Source organism: Panthera uncia, chromosome A2, assembly GCF_023721935.1.
Source record: "Panthera uncia isolate 11264 chromosome A2, Puncia_PCG_1.0, whole genome shotgun sequence".
NCBI classification, from domain to species: domain Eukaryota; kingdom Metazoa; phylum Chordata; class Mammalia; order Carnivora; family Felidae; genus Panthera; species Panthera uncia.
In genome coordinates this window covers 158,066,296-158,081,326 of record NC_064816.1, presented here as the reverse complement: position 1 = coordinate 158,081,326, position 15,031 = coordinate 158,066,296, and the positions used below count along the sequence as shown (strand labels likewise).

General features: G+C 39.0%; 1 protein-coding gene across 15 annotated transcripts in view; it reads left to right on the top strand.

Annotated features, from left to right (window-relative positions):
- KMT2C (lysine methyltransferase 2C) overlaps nucleotides 1-15,031 on the top strand; it is a 284,617-nt gene that overhangs the window by 70,133 nt on the left and 199,453 nt on the right. For all 15 annotated transcript variants that reach the window (XM_049643093.1, XM_049643079.1, XM_049643080.1 and 12 more), the window contains one exon: nucleotides 7,385-7,473. In XM_049643093.1, the coding sequence (XP_049499050.1) occupies nucleotides 7,428-7,473 (46 nt within the window). In that variant the 5' untranslated portion in view covers nucleotides 7,385-7,427. The remainder of the gene's footprint in view (nucleotides 1-7,384; nucleotides 7,474-15,031) is intronic.

Below are 15,031 nucleotides of genomic sequence, written 5' to 3'. Positions count from 1 at the left end.
ATGAGCAGGGGAGGGGCAGAGAGCGATGCAGACACAGAATCTGAAGCAGGCTCCAGGGTTTGAGCTGTCAGCACAGAGCCTGATACGGAGCTTGAACCCACGAAGCATGAGATCATGACCCTTTTTTTTTTAGAGGATTCTATTCTATCTCTTTGACTAACAAGCTGTGCATCTGTGTGTTTTCATAGAGGAGTTGCTCTAGAGTTTACATTATACATTTTTAACTTATCAGCATCTGCCTTCAGGTAACATTTTATCACTGCAGATGTAGTATAAGACTTTGTGTGCCAGTATATTTTCAGTTTTGCCCTCCTAGGTTTTGAAATACTGTTGCCAAACTGATTTTAGATGTATTATGAACCCCACAATAAATTTTAATTTTTGCTTTAAACAGTTAACTTTTAAAAAGATTAAAAATGAGGAAAATATCTTTTATATATTCACATACTTAGCATTTCCATCACTTTTTATTGTTTTGCATACAGATATCTTGATCCAGGTTTTTTTTTTTATTATATTTTTTAATGTTTAGTTATACTTCTGAGAGGGAGAGAGAGAGAGACAGAACATGAGTGGGTGAGGGGCAAAGAGAGAGGGACACACAGAATCGGAAGCAGGCTCCAGGCTCCAAGCTGTCAGCCCAGAGCCCCATGTGGGGCTCGAACTCATGAGCTGTGAGATCATGACCTGAGCCAAAGTCGGATACTCAACTGACTGAGCCAGCCAAGCTCCCTGATCCAGGATTTTATTATCATTTTCCTTTTGTCTGAAGATTTCTTTAACAGGGGCTCCAGGGTGGCTCAGTCAGGTAAGCATCTGACCTTTTATGTTACTTTTATTTTTGAAGGATGCTCTTTGCTACATGTTTTGCTCAAGGTTTATGAGGTTTTTTTCCTTAATGTTTCTCCAACCCCTTTAATTATGTTGTTTCACTGTCTTCTGGCTTACATAATTTCAGATGAGAAATTTGTAGTCACTCTTGTTTTTCTTACTCTGTAAGTAATATGTCTTAGGCTGCTTTTTAAGATTTTTCTTTTATTTCTCTGTTTCAGCAAGTTGACTATAAAGTGTCTTTTGTGTGTGTGTGTGTGTGTGTGTGTGTGTGTGGTGTTTGCCATTTTATTGTGGTTCTTGGATCTGTGGATTTACAGTTCCTTAGTCTGCAAGATTTACAGCTAGTATTTCACCAAATACATATTCTTATTCCCTTCCCACTCCCAACCTCACATGTTAGATTGGTTGCTATTGCCCCACAGGGCTCTGTAGCTGTTTGTCTTTTTTCATTTCATCTTTTACTTTGGGTAGGTATTGTTTGCTGTATCTTTAAGGTCATTCATCTTTTCTTTTGCCATTTCTGATCAGATGTTAATTATTCAAAGTGAAAATTTTGTTAGTTTTTGATGTTACCTCTGTGAATTCCATTAAAATTTTTTTACTCATTTTTCTCATTCATTTTCCTTTACATACATTTATTTATTTATTTAACATTTATTCATTTTTGAGAGACAGAGAGAGACAGAGCATAAGCGGGGGGGGGGGGGGGGGGGGGGCAGAGAGCGAGGGAGACACAGAATCTGAAGCAGGCTCCAGGCTCCAAGCTGTCAGCACAGAGCCTGATGTGGGGCTTGAACTCACAAACCACGAGATCGTGAACTGAGCCGAAGTCAGATGTTCAACTGACTGAGCCACCCAGGGCCCTATCTTTTACATTCTTTTTTTAATAAAATGTTTATTTATTTGGTGGTGGAGAGGGGCAGAAAGGGAGAGAGAGAATCCCAAGCAGGCTCCAGGCTCAGTGCAGAGCCTGGCATGGGGCTCCATCCCACGACTGGGAAATTACGACCTGAGCTAATATCAAGAGTGGGATGCTTAACCCACTGAGCCGCCCCAGGGCTCCTCATTTTCTATTTCATTCTTAAGCATATGACGCATATTGATAATAGGTGATTTAATATGTGGTTGTCCCTTCTGTTAACTCCATTGTTTTCTGTTTTTATTTTTATATTTTCTCCTGGTTGAGACTCACATTTTCCTGCTTCTCTGTATACTTGGTACATTTTCATTGGATGCCATACTTTGTGATTTTTGTTGTTCCTATTGTTTTTTGTTGTTGTTGAGCTAGATTTGTTGTAAAACAAATGTTGAACTTTGTTTTAAAGTTAGTTCTGGAAAATTTTGATTATTGAGACTTATTTGTTAGCCCTCTTAGGGATGGTCTAGAAGATAATGTGTTGTAGGCTTCATTTAGCATTACTTTTATTTGTTTGTTTTTGTTACTTATTTTTAAGTAGGCTTCATGCTCAGTGCAGAGCCCAACGTGGGGCTTGAACTCAGGACCCTGAGATCAAGACCTGAGCTGAGATCAAGAGTTGGACACTTTACCGGATGAGCCACCCAGCCACCCCAGCCCTAATTTTAAAGGCATGTTTTGAATGTGTTAATATAGTCAGTGAGGTCTTGGCACTCTGGCTGGAGGGAATACGACTGATTCCTGGCTCTGGGAGCTCTGGGACTTGTGTTGCAGCTGTGCTCTCATCTTTCCTTGGAACTTGTTCTTGTTCAGCCTTTTGGGGTTTTACTCCACTTTTAAACAGATTGGTATTCAGATAAAAACTTAAGGGTACCCTTATGCAGATGTCTGGATCTATTTCCCTGTACAACTCCTTCCTCTTGTGTACTCTGTTCCACAATTTCTAGCCTCCAGAACAGGTGATTTCTGTGTCCCCATTTCCGCAAAATTGCCAGCCTCTGAGTTCCCCTCTCTGTGCTGTAGTTTGTACATTAACTCCATGCAGAAAGCCTTTGTGATGTGGGGTGCCTGGCTGGCTCAGTGTGAAGAGCATGTTAGTCTTGATCTCAGAGTTGTGAGTTTGAGCCCCACATTGGGTGAGATTAAACAAACAAACAAACAAACAAACAAAGTTTTAGAAAAGTAAAAAAGAAAAGAAAGGCTTTGTGATAGTAGGGTTCACCTTGTTTCTTTCCTGTTGTCCAGGGATTACAGTTCTGTCCCTCCCTTTTGTTTAATGTCTAGTCATGGTTGTTTCCTATAGTCTGTTTGGTTTTCTAGCTGTTTATGGCTGGAGGGTAATTTGAACCTTCTTACTCCCATGTGGCTTTAAATAGAAGTCTGCTGTATTATTTTAGGAACTTAAATGAGTTTTAATTCATAGTATTAATATGGAACATTGGATTTTTGGTGGAAATTTTTCTTTAGTTAGTGCTGTTATTTACTTCAAATTTCTTTGCAACAGAGTGAATCAAAACTAAAATAAAAGGGCTAATAGATACAAAAGAAAAAGAGAAGAGGGAAGAAAAGCCAAAGAAAAATTAAAATAAATAATTTTTATGTTACCATATGTAATTAGACTTCAAAGTTCTATTAAAAACCAAAACTGGGAACATCTGAAAGCAATATGGAAATATAAAATGTAGGCATCTATTTTTCAGTGATACGGCTTTGACAAAGTACGGCCATTACCTTTTGCATTCAGAAAAAAATAAATTTAGCATTTGATTAGTCAGAAAAATCATACCAGAAGCCAGTGAGCAGCAATAGAAAAACATAAAGGAGGGGTGCCTGGGTGGCTCAGTGGGTTGGGTGTCCAACTTCTGCTCAGGTCATGATCTCATAGTCCATGAGTTGGAGCCCTAGTCAGGTTCTGTGCTGACAGCTCTGAGCCTGGAGCCTGCTTCCGATTCTGTGTTTCCCTCTCTCTCTGCCCCACCCCTGCTTGCTCTCTTTCAAAACTGAATAAACATTAAAAAAAATAAAAAGCAAAAAAGAGAAATTTAAAGGAAATACGGGAAATTTAAAAATTACATAATGTTGATAAGTTGGTCCATTGAACAGAAGGAAAAGAATTGTGATGGATTGGTGAATGTAAAAAGCATGCCTTATTGGTGCCAAAACCAAGAATTGAGAGAAGTAAGGAAAAGAAAGCAAGGCAGAAATTAAAAATTTCTATTTGAGGAATACCACAATATAGAAAGCTGACACACACACACACACACACACACACACACACACTCCCTCCACCCCCCCCGCCCCCCCACTTCTAGATAAAACAAATTTGAAATAAAGCCAATTGTGCCAGAAAACAAAAAATAGCAATGGTCAGGAAAGTGGAGAAAGAAACATAAAACAGAGCAAAACACTGGTTTGGAACATTAAATGACAAAACCAGCTAAGTCATCATGTTTCAATTTCTTTAACAATGAGTATTCATTATCATGAAGAATCATAAAAGAAAGATTAAAATTCTGCCTCCATAGTATCTCTTGAACTAGTTTCTTATTGTCTATTCCATTGTAGCAGTTATGTTGGGATTATTTCAAGAATTTCCAGTCTCTCTGTACATAGTCCTTATATTTGTCTATAGGTTTCTACAAAAGCAGATTCCTTTTATTAAGAAAATTCTTTGACTTTCTATCTCCTTACTGCCCTTCCCACTTACTCTGTTCCAGCCACAGTGTATTTTTGCTCTTCTTCCAACCCTCACATACTCTTAATGTCAGTAGCTTTGCATTTGCCTCTTCCTTCTACTGTAGTGCTCTTTTTCCAGATATCTGCGTGGTTTGCTTCCTGTTGTACCTCAGGTCTCTACTGAACTGTCTCTTTACAGAAAATTTTATTTTGTAAAGTTTATTTTATGAATATCTTTATGATTCTTTTTAAAAAATGTTTAAATGTTTATTTTTGAGAGAGAGAGAGACAGAGCAGGGGAGGGGCAGAGAGAGAGAGAGAGAGGGAGACACAGAATCCCAAGCAAGCTCCAGGGTCTGAGCTGTCAGCACAGAGCCCGACTCGGTCCTTGAACTCACGAACTGCAAGATCATTATCTGAGCAGAAGTGGGACGCTAATTGCGCGTCCAGGCGCCTCTATCTTAATTAAAATTGTAGTTAGTCCCTTATTTTTTGCTTTATAGTTTTCCTTCATATTATCTTGATGTTATATGTATTTTTTGTTTGTTTGTTTGTTTAGAAGAGTAACATATTTCTTCTCACTAGAATGTGGTTTAGTGAAGACAGAGATTTTGTTGTTTAACCCTGTATGCTGTATTTTAACAGAGCCAGACACAGGAGGATTGATCGAATCATCTAATGATGCTTGTTTTTTTTTATTTTTATTTTTTTAACGTTTATTTATTTTTGAGACAGAGAGAGACAGAGCATGAATGGGGGAGGGTCAGAGAGAGGGAGACACAGAATCTGAAACAGGCTTCAGGCTCTGAGCTGTCAGCACAGAGCCCGAAGCGGGGCTTGAACTCTCGGACCGCGAGATCATGACCTGAGCCGAAGTCGGCCGCTTAACCGACTGAGCCACCCAGGCGCCCCTAATGATGCTTGTTAAATATGTTGTCCGAGTAATTGTAATTCTAGCTATACTTCATCTCCATTTCTGAGAGTGGGATGTGAACATTTTTAATAATGATTGTGAATCTATCAGTTCCTCTTTGATGTGTAAATGTTTGCTTTATAAAATGTGAGAAGTTCTGTTGAGGAATCTTGGTAAATTAATCTTTTTATTATTAAATAATGGCAGCCAAGTTTAAGCCACTTACATTTACTGTGAAAACTTACATTTGTATTTAATTTTTATCTTGTTACTTTATTTTCTGTCTATTACATATTGTTTTATTTTTCCTTTGGCCCATTTTGGTTTGGTCAAATGTTCCTCATCCCTTCTTTCCCTTTGTTGTAAAGTTTTCTTTTAAATTTAAACATAACTACTTAATAAATTCTAAAGCTAAATATCCTTTCCCTTTTTCCATGAGCCCTAAAATTAACCTTGGAATCCTTTAGCCCCAGTCACCTTCTTACCCAGTCCATGTGGTTTCTTAGTTCTGTTTCTTTCCCCTTCCCTCATGAAGTTTGAAACGATGCTGTTTTGGCTGCTTGATCTGTTGTATTAGCTAATTTCTAATATTAAATCATACTTTCTTTCTAATATTAAGTCATACTTTCATTTTGGTGATATTTACTATTATTTTACTTAGTTTTTTTTTTTTTTTCTTCCCCAACCATAGTTTGTAGATATATTTGTTAGGATTTTGGCTCCAAGTGTTTTCTTTTAAAGTCTTTTGTGGGTAGGAGTGACCTTTTGACAATTTGCAATAGTTCATATCGAAAATCATTTAGACTTTGATTGCTTTAACTTAAAAAAATTCTCATGTTACATCTCTTTTATTGTTTTTGATTAATATCATTTAAAAGAAAGATTTAAGTAGATTTCCTATTTAAATTTTCTATTTTCTATTGTTTAAAAAAGCTTTTGTTTAGTTTTTTCTTATTATTAATCCTTTATTTTCTACTCTTTTGAGTTTTTCACCTTAAATAGTGAGTTTTGTGACTTTTTGAGTAATGAAATAATTTAAAGCTCTGAAATTGAATACTGCTGTCAATTTCTAAGTTTTAAAAATATATAATTTCTTGTTTTTCTTATTTTATGTTTAAAAAGTGGATTTTTTTTTGACTAATTTCTATCCTTAATTTCTGAGACTTCACAAAATTTAAAGGCATTTTTTTAAATTGCATTAGGTCAAAGACTCACTTTTTCATGACTCTTGTGTTTATTTTACTTTACTGAAGTGAATTTTGTAAATTAAGTTGCACCACATTTGTAAGGTGTGTGATTAGATTATGTTCAACATTTACAGAATTTATTATTATTTTTTTTGAGTGGTTTGCAAGGGTCTGCATCACTTTTATGTATGGAAGCATCTTAAAAATAAGCTTCTCTGGGCATCACTACTCAATTTCACTAGGTAGAGAGGTATGTAACCTGGCGTATGAACTTTGAAAAGAAGTTCAAGTTCATTGGGTGGTTAAAAAACTCCTCGTATAGACAGAGGGTCATCTCACGGTCAGGTCAAGAGAAGAACAGGGCATAAAATAAAGAATACTTGGGGCGCCTGGGTGGCGCAGTCGGTTAAGCGTCCGACTTCAGCCAGGTCACGATCTCGCGGTCCGTGAGTTCGAGCCCCGCGTCAGGCTCTGGGCTGATGGCTCGGAGCCTGGAGCCTGTTTCCGATTCTGTGTCTCCCTCTCTCTCTGCCCCTCCCCCGTTCATGCTCTGTCTCTCTCTGCCCCAAAAATAAATTAAAAAAAAGTTGAAAAAAAAAAATAAAAAAAAAAAAGAATACTTTAAAAAGTGAGTTGTGAGGACAAAATATATCATTCTGGGCTGTATTCATATTTGTGTAAGGAAAGGCTGGGTTTGAAGGAGAAATGACTCTAAAGTGTTATATTTGCCATTTGATATGGTATAATGTAGTTAAATTGCCTAAATTGTTTGATTTTGTATACCTTCAACTTTTTATGTGTGTTAAATATAATTATAAGCCTTAACATTTATAATTCTATGTATTTATTTCTATATAGGCCTCGAAGCAGAGGAAAAATTACAGTGGAAGATGAGGACAGCATGGATGGACTGGAGACAACAGAAACAGAAAATATTGTGGAAACAGGTATCAAACTTAACAGATTTTTAAAAATGTACATCATAATTTGCACAATTAGCATTTGTCTGTATACTGAGTTCTAAAATTTACATCTGCTGAAGTAGTTTGATAGGTTATGACAGTGAAAAAACTGAGTTCTCTTTTTTTCCTGACAGTGCTGATTTAGTGGAAAATATTTAATATCTATAGAGAAATGTTTTTATTGAAGCAAAATTAAAACTGGGTTAAGCAGTAGTTCCAGGTCATCAGTTTGATAGTTTGTAGTATATTTCTTTTATGAACCACCCAGCGTTTGTTTGAAGCTTATTGTGTTAGTATATGTGTGAGGGGAAAAATATGCCCCATTAACTAATGGTATTGTGAAATGCTGGGTTAAACCAGACCAAATGCTTTCTGGTCTTTTGGACGTTTAGGTGCCTTAAAGAAGCTAACGTGTATTGTGGATCTGCAAAGGGAAGATACTTCCAAAATTTATAGAGTTAGTGATTTAAAATGTCAAAAGGACGAGGTTTCATATTGTATTCAGAAGGCATCTATGTGAGATGGTCTCTCGTTGGCAGTGGTTTTTAACCGTTGTTTGATAGAGTTTAGACATAGTGATCGGCTTTTTCTCTGAAGTTGAATGTTGTCTTCCTGTTGCTCACAGAATGTCATCCAGTTTTTAGAGAAAAGTTAGAAATTGCTGTATCTTGAAACACAATTTTCCATAAGATACTTCGCCAGTGTGTTGGTGCTCTACAGCTGTAATTCTTGGAAGGCCTTCACGTGTTCTCCAGTTCTCATCCCTCTTTCTTTTCCAGTAGGGTCTCAGGAGGTAGAGTTCCGGCTGTAGCTTGGAATGCACAGTTCCACATTTTGCCGTTTTGCTGCGGATTTGTTACCACATTGGTTTAAGCTTGAATTTATATAAGTGCCCCACTAGTTACTTTTCAGGATTTTTTTCCTAAAATTTTTTCTGTACTGTATACTGTTACTTTCTAGCGGAAGGTCTTTTTGAAGTCTTAAGTGACATTTTTCAACATAGCGATTGCTTATGAGTTGCTTTAAATCAGTGCTACCAGACTGTGCCACAGGCAGTCTTCTAACAGCAGTCTTCCCGAGTACTTTCCCTCATTCTCTAGAAATTTAGCATCTGCCTTTCTCCTTTCCCCTGCTCCTCCCATTGTGATTTTTTAAAAAAAAAAAATTTTTTTTTTTAACGTTTATTTATTTTTGAGACAGAGAGAGACACAGCATGAACAGGGGAGGGGCAGAGAGAGGGAGACACAGAATCGGAAGCAAGCTCCAGGTTCTGAGCCATCGGCCCAGAGCCCGACGCGGGGCTCGAACTCGCGGACCACAAGATCGTGACCTGAGCTGAAGTCGGACGCTTAACCGACTGAGCCACCCAGGCGCCCCTGTGATTTTAATAATCTATTCAGTACCCAGACCTCTTGGCTCCTGGATTTCCTTAAAGTTCCTATTCTGCAGCCCACCTCAGTCCTCTTAACGTAGGGCCATAAGAAGGTCCTACATTATTAGCCTTTGTCGTTGTCTCGCTTGTTATCAGGATTGCCGTTTCACTTCCAGAATCTCGCCATCAACTGTCCTAACCCTCTGACTGCTACCCCTTCTTTTTCCAGCTCGTTTTCTCCCAGTATTCTCACATCATAATTCTTCAACCATATCGAGTCCTCCAATCCAGTGATCTCAGCGATGGGTTGTTACCCTCCTCCACTAGCTCCGAGTTTGTGACCCATTGTTGGAGTCATCGTCTCAACTTTAACGTTTTTACCACCCTCCGATTGGTTTCCTTTTATTACAAAACCTAAATTCTGCAATGTAGCAGCTGAAAATGGCTGGAGAAAAACATAAACTTGGTCACTGGTTTCATTTTAAATTTATGACTTCAAATCTCAAGTGTGTATGATTGCTACCCTACACTCATTCCACGTGTACTTAGAAATTTCCTCTCCCAGTATCAGTGATGATTCTTTCATCACCTTCTCTTCTCTTTTCAAGCTTCTAACACCTCTTCCCATTTTTCATTCTTAAATTATTGATGATCTTGCTTATTTCAATGGAAAAAAAAGAAATAGAGGGAACCAGGGAAGAGATGCTCTACTGACCCACCATCGCATCTTCTTTCCCGCTTGCAGTCCCTTCCATGTGTTTTACCTTCACTACTGTTAAAATTGAGGGGTGAAACGTCTGGTTATCAAAGGTCAGCTCTGCTGCATGTCCTGGATTCTCTGTCTTCCCCTCATAGGGACCTGGCACCCTCCTTTTCCTTGGCTTCTTGCATCATGCATTTCCTGTCTCAGTGAATCATTTCCATTAGCATTTGAACGTGCTGCAGTATTGCCTTTCCTGAACACAAACACCCTCCCTTGATCAGAGGTCCCTTTCCAGGTACTATGTTGCTTTTTTTTTTTTTTTTTTTTTAAACTTTTTAATGTTTATTTATTTTTGAGAGAGAGAGACACAGAGTGTGAGCCGGGGAGGAGCAGAGAGAGAGGGAGACAGAATCCGAAGCAGGCTTCAGGCTCCGAGCTGTCGGCACAGAGCCCAGTGCAGGGCTCGAACCCACGAACCGTGAGATCATGACCTGAGCCGAAGTCGGACGCTCGACCAACCGAGCCACCCAGGCGCCCCCCCTGATTTTTTACTCACCTTTATAGGAAAAGTCCGTGAAGGAGTTGTCTATACTTGTGGCTGCTGCTCATTTTTGACCACTTTCTCATGACCCTCCTCCGAGACGGGCTCTCTCCCCCCTCCACTTGTTGGAGATTGTTCTTGCCGGTGTTGCCCGTGATCTCATACTGCCGCAGCCAGCTTTTAGTCTTTGTCTGCCTTCACACAGTGTCCTATTCAGTGTCGTTTCACACAGCTAACCTCTTTCAGTAGTGACTGTTTTTTCGCTTCACTTTCAGGACACCACATTCTTTGGCTATTTTCCTGCATTGCTGGTCTCTCTTCATTGTCTTTTGCTCACCTTCAGTTTAGTTGCTTTACATATTATCTATGTGCTCTTCATTCCAAAAATTATATTATCGGCTCTTTTCTTGCTTTGAGCACAGCCTGTATCTTTAGCTTTCTTCTTAACATCCGCTCTTAGATGTCTAAAGAGGATCTTAAACTTAAGGTGTCCTGTGCGGTGCTATTTTTTGTTATCCTGAAACCTTCTCTTCCGGTGTTTCCATCTCCTTAAATGACATCATGCATCTTTCAGGCTAAAAACTATGGAGCCCATCCGAAAGTCTTTGGTCTGCACCTTCACCATATATCCTGTTTCAGACGCTTTCCACCTCTGTCTCTACTGTCCACCAGCACTGCTTGTGTGGGTGGCTCCAGGAGCTTCCTGTCTCCTTGCTTTTGCTCTTCATCGTAGTCTTGTTGTCCACAGAACAGCCAGGGATCTTTTCAGGCCAAACTCAGAGTCTTTTCCTTCCCTCTTTCAACCATACAGAGCCTCCAGTGAAACTTAGAACAAAATTCAAAGCTCATATATCATGGTTTTCACCCTGTACTAGCCTGACTTTGGCTACCTGTCCAATGACATCTTCTACTTTCCCCCTTGCTCATTGGGCTCCAGCCGTACTGGCCTTTTTGCTATTCCCAGAGGCCACTAACCAATTCCTTTAACAGGCTTTTACACTTTACATCCGCTTAGAACCCCCCCCGCCCACCTTTCCTAGATATTCGTACTGATTATTGTCTGGCTTCCTTCAGGTCTCCGCTCATTTGCTCTCTTCTCAGACAGGCGTTTCTTGGCCAACTTGTCTAACACTTGTCACTCTGTCCTTTTCTCCTTTACTTTTCTTCTTAGTATTTAAACAGATAGGACATAGTATTAGATAGTGGTTTATTGTGTGTCTTCCACACTCGACTGTAAGCTTCCGAAGGTTAGGGATTTGTCTTGTTCATGGATTTATTCCCAGTGCCTAGAATACTCCCAGACACATAGTAGGCTTTAGTTCACTAGTAGAACGAGTGTTGCATTCTTACAGTTTCTCTTGTATTTCTAAGCTAGTACTATACTTAGAACATCACCACAAAGCTAAAATTCTAACATTTAATGTTTTCTTATGTTTAGAGTAGTAAGCCCCACAAATAGACTGTCTTCTTATGCTATCTCTTATGAGACATCAAGGCAAATAAAATTTAGTAAAATGTTTTGACAGGAGCGGGGTATTTTTCTTATTCTGGCCTTTATACTAAAGTTAAATAAAATCAAGTGAGTTTGTTTTTCCTGTCTTGGTCCTTGGAAAGACCTTTGTCCACTTGCTTTAGTGAACACACAAGGTAAGGAGACTAGTAAAGCAAAGAATAGAGAATAGTTGTTAAAACTACCAAGCTACAGGGGTGCCTGGCTGGCTCAGTCAGAGGAGCATGTGACTCTTGGTCTTGGGGTCATGAGTTTTGAGCCCCATGTTGGGTGTAGAGATTACTTAAATAAATAAAACTTAAAAAAACAAAAACTACTAAGCTACAAATAAACCCAAGCAAAGAGAAGGGTTCCATGCGTTTCTAATAAGTTTAAAACCACACTCGAGTTGGCTGCAAGGCTTTAATATCTCTGTGCATGTCTCAAGGCCCAAGGTTTATTGTGAAGTCCCTTATATCTGTGACTTTTGTGCCTTGGTACATCTGTTTAATGTTGTATAGTAATGTAAGAGTGTTTATTAAAATGAGGATGGGGGTTTGTGTGTGGGTGGGGTAAGGTGGTAGGAATGAGTATCCTACAAGTGGCCATTGGGGAAGTTGCAAGAAATTTCACAGATCAGTTTGTTACATTTTTATGTTAAGAAAATCCTATGTTTTTTGTTACTAGTCTGCTTTTTCCTGTGTAAATAAAATCAACCTGAATGAAGTGTAAGGTACTTAAGAGAAATTCCACTTTTCTTGGAGAATCATTATATAATCAGGGCTTTGCAAACTTGTTTAGTTAATTATAATTGGTTAACTATGATTTAGCTAATTATAATTAAAAATTTCTTTTGACTATTTAAGTTGTCGTAGTTTGGCTAGTGGGAGCCCCTTTGCAGCTGGCTTCTAAGCCCTTTTCAGTATCATCTCAAAATGTTTCAAAGCTCATTGCTCTTTGGCAGCAGTGTTTTTCAGGTCTGTCTTTAATTTTCTCTGTCCCAGGATATGAAATCGACTGTTCCCCAAGGACTCCTAGTTCTTTTTAGTGGAGAGTAGGATTAGAGATTTTTATCTCTAAGGATGCATATTGTATTGTTTTTTATCGAGAATTAGTTATGTTAGTCCATTTTAGTGATATTAGTTACTACACAGATGTGAGAGTGTATGCACGTGCTTATAAATAAGTCCTTGTTCACATCTATGCTTTCAGTTTCCCTCTAGCATACTTTTTATTGGCAGACGTTAGTTTTAGAGCAGTTACAGGTTCACAGCAAAATTGGGTGGAAGGCACGGGTATTTCCTGTATGCCTCCTGCCCTTGCACATGCATAGCTTTTGTCGTTATCAACACCCCCCCCCCACCAGCATGGTATATTTGTTATAAGTGATGGAGCTGCGTTGATACATCATTATCACCCATAGTTTCCTCTTCGTGCTGTATGTTCTGTGAGTTTGGACAAGTGTGTAATGCTATGTATCTGTCATTATAGTGTTATATAGTATTTTCACGCCCCTAAAGCCCCTCTGTGCTCCACCTGTTCATCCCTCCCTCCCCTTTAACCCAGCGCAACCACTGATCTTTTTACTGTCTACATAGTTCTGCTTTTTCTAGAAGGTCCTACAGTTGGAATCATACAGTATGTAGCCTTTTCAGATTGACCTCTTTCACTTAGCATTATGCATTTAATTTTTCTGCATGTCTTTTCATAACTTGAGAACTCGTTTCTTTTTAGCAGTAAATAATGTTTGTTGTTGGGATGTACTACAGTTTGTTTATCCATTCATCTGCTGAAGGACATCGTGGTTGCTTCCAAGTTTTGGCAATTATGAGTAAAGCTACTGGAAACATCCACATGCAGGTTTTGTGTGAATGTGAGTAAGTATTCAGCTCCTTTGGGTAAATTCCAAGGAGCATGATTGCTGGATCATGTGGTAAGAGTAAGAGTATGTTTAGTTTTGTAAGACCCTGCCAAACTGTCTTCCAAAGTGGCTGTACCATTTTGCACTCCCACCAGCCGTGAATGAGAGTTCCTTTTGCTCACTGTCCTCTCCAGCGTTTGGTGTTGTCAGTGTTGCTGATTCTCCTCATCCTCCTCCTCTTCCTCCAACTTCTTTTTTTTAATTTATTATCAAATTGGCTTCCATACAACACCCAGCGCTCATCCCAACAAGTGCCCTCCTCAATGCCCATCACTCATTTTCCCCTCTCCCCCACCCCCATCAACCCTCTGTTCTCTGTATTTAAGGGTCTCTTATGGTTTGCCTCCCTCCCTCTCTGTAACTATTTTTTCCCCTTCCCCTCCCCCATGGTCTTCTGTTAAGTTTCTCAACATCCACGTATGAGCGAAAACCTATGATATGTCTTTCTCTGACTGACTTATTTCACTCAGCCTAATACCTTCCGGTTCCATCCTCATTGGTGCAAATGGCAGGATTTCATTCTCTCTCATGGCCAAGTAGTATTCCATTGTATATATAAACCACATCTTCTTTACCCGTTCATCAGTTGATGGACATTTAGGCTCTTTCCATAATTTGGCTGTTGTTGAAAGCACTGCTATTAGCATAGGGGTACATGTGCCCCTATGCATCAGCACTCCTGTATCCCTTGGATAAATTCCTATTAGTGCTATTACTGGGTCATAGGGTAGTTCTATGTTTAATTTTTTGAGGAACCTCCACACTGTTTTCCAGAGCGGCTGCACCACTTTGCATTCCACCAACAGTGCAAGAGGGTTCCCATTTCTCCACATGTGCGCCGGCATCTGTAGTCTCCTGTTTTGTTCATTTTTTGACCACTCTGACCAGTGTGAGGTGATATCTCAGTGTGGCTTTGATTTGTATTTCCCTGATGATGAGTGACATCGAACATCTTTTCATGTGTCTGTTCTTGGCCATCCTAATAAGTGTGTAATAGTTTCCCATTTCAATTTACATTTCCCCGATAACATATCAGGTGGAACATCTTTTAGTATGGTTATTTGCCATTTGTATATCTTTGGTGAGATGTCTGTTAAATTTATTAGCTCATTTTTAAATCAGGTTGTTAATTTTCTTATTGTTGAGTTTTAGGAGTTCTTTGTGTATTTTGGGTAAGAGTCCTTTGTCAGATGTGTCTTTTCCCAGTCTGTGGCTTAAGTTCTTAATCTCTTGTCAATGTGTTAAGCAGAGTAGAAACTTTTAATTTTAACGAAGTCCTTTTTATCAATTGTTTCTTTCATGTATCATGACTTTGGTTTGTATCTAAAAAATCATTGCTAAACCCAAGGTCATCTAGATTGTCTCCTATGTTCTAAGAATTTTATACTTTTGCATTTAACATTGAGGTCTGTGATCCATTTTACGTTTACGTTTGTGAAGGATGTATATAGTCTGTGTCGAGATTGTGTGTGTGTGTGTGTGTGTGCGCGCGCGCGAGCGCACGTGCATGCGTGTGC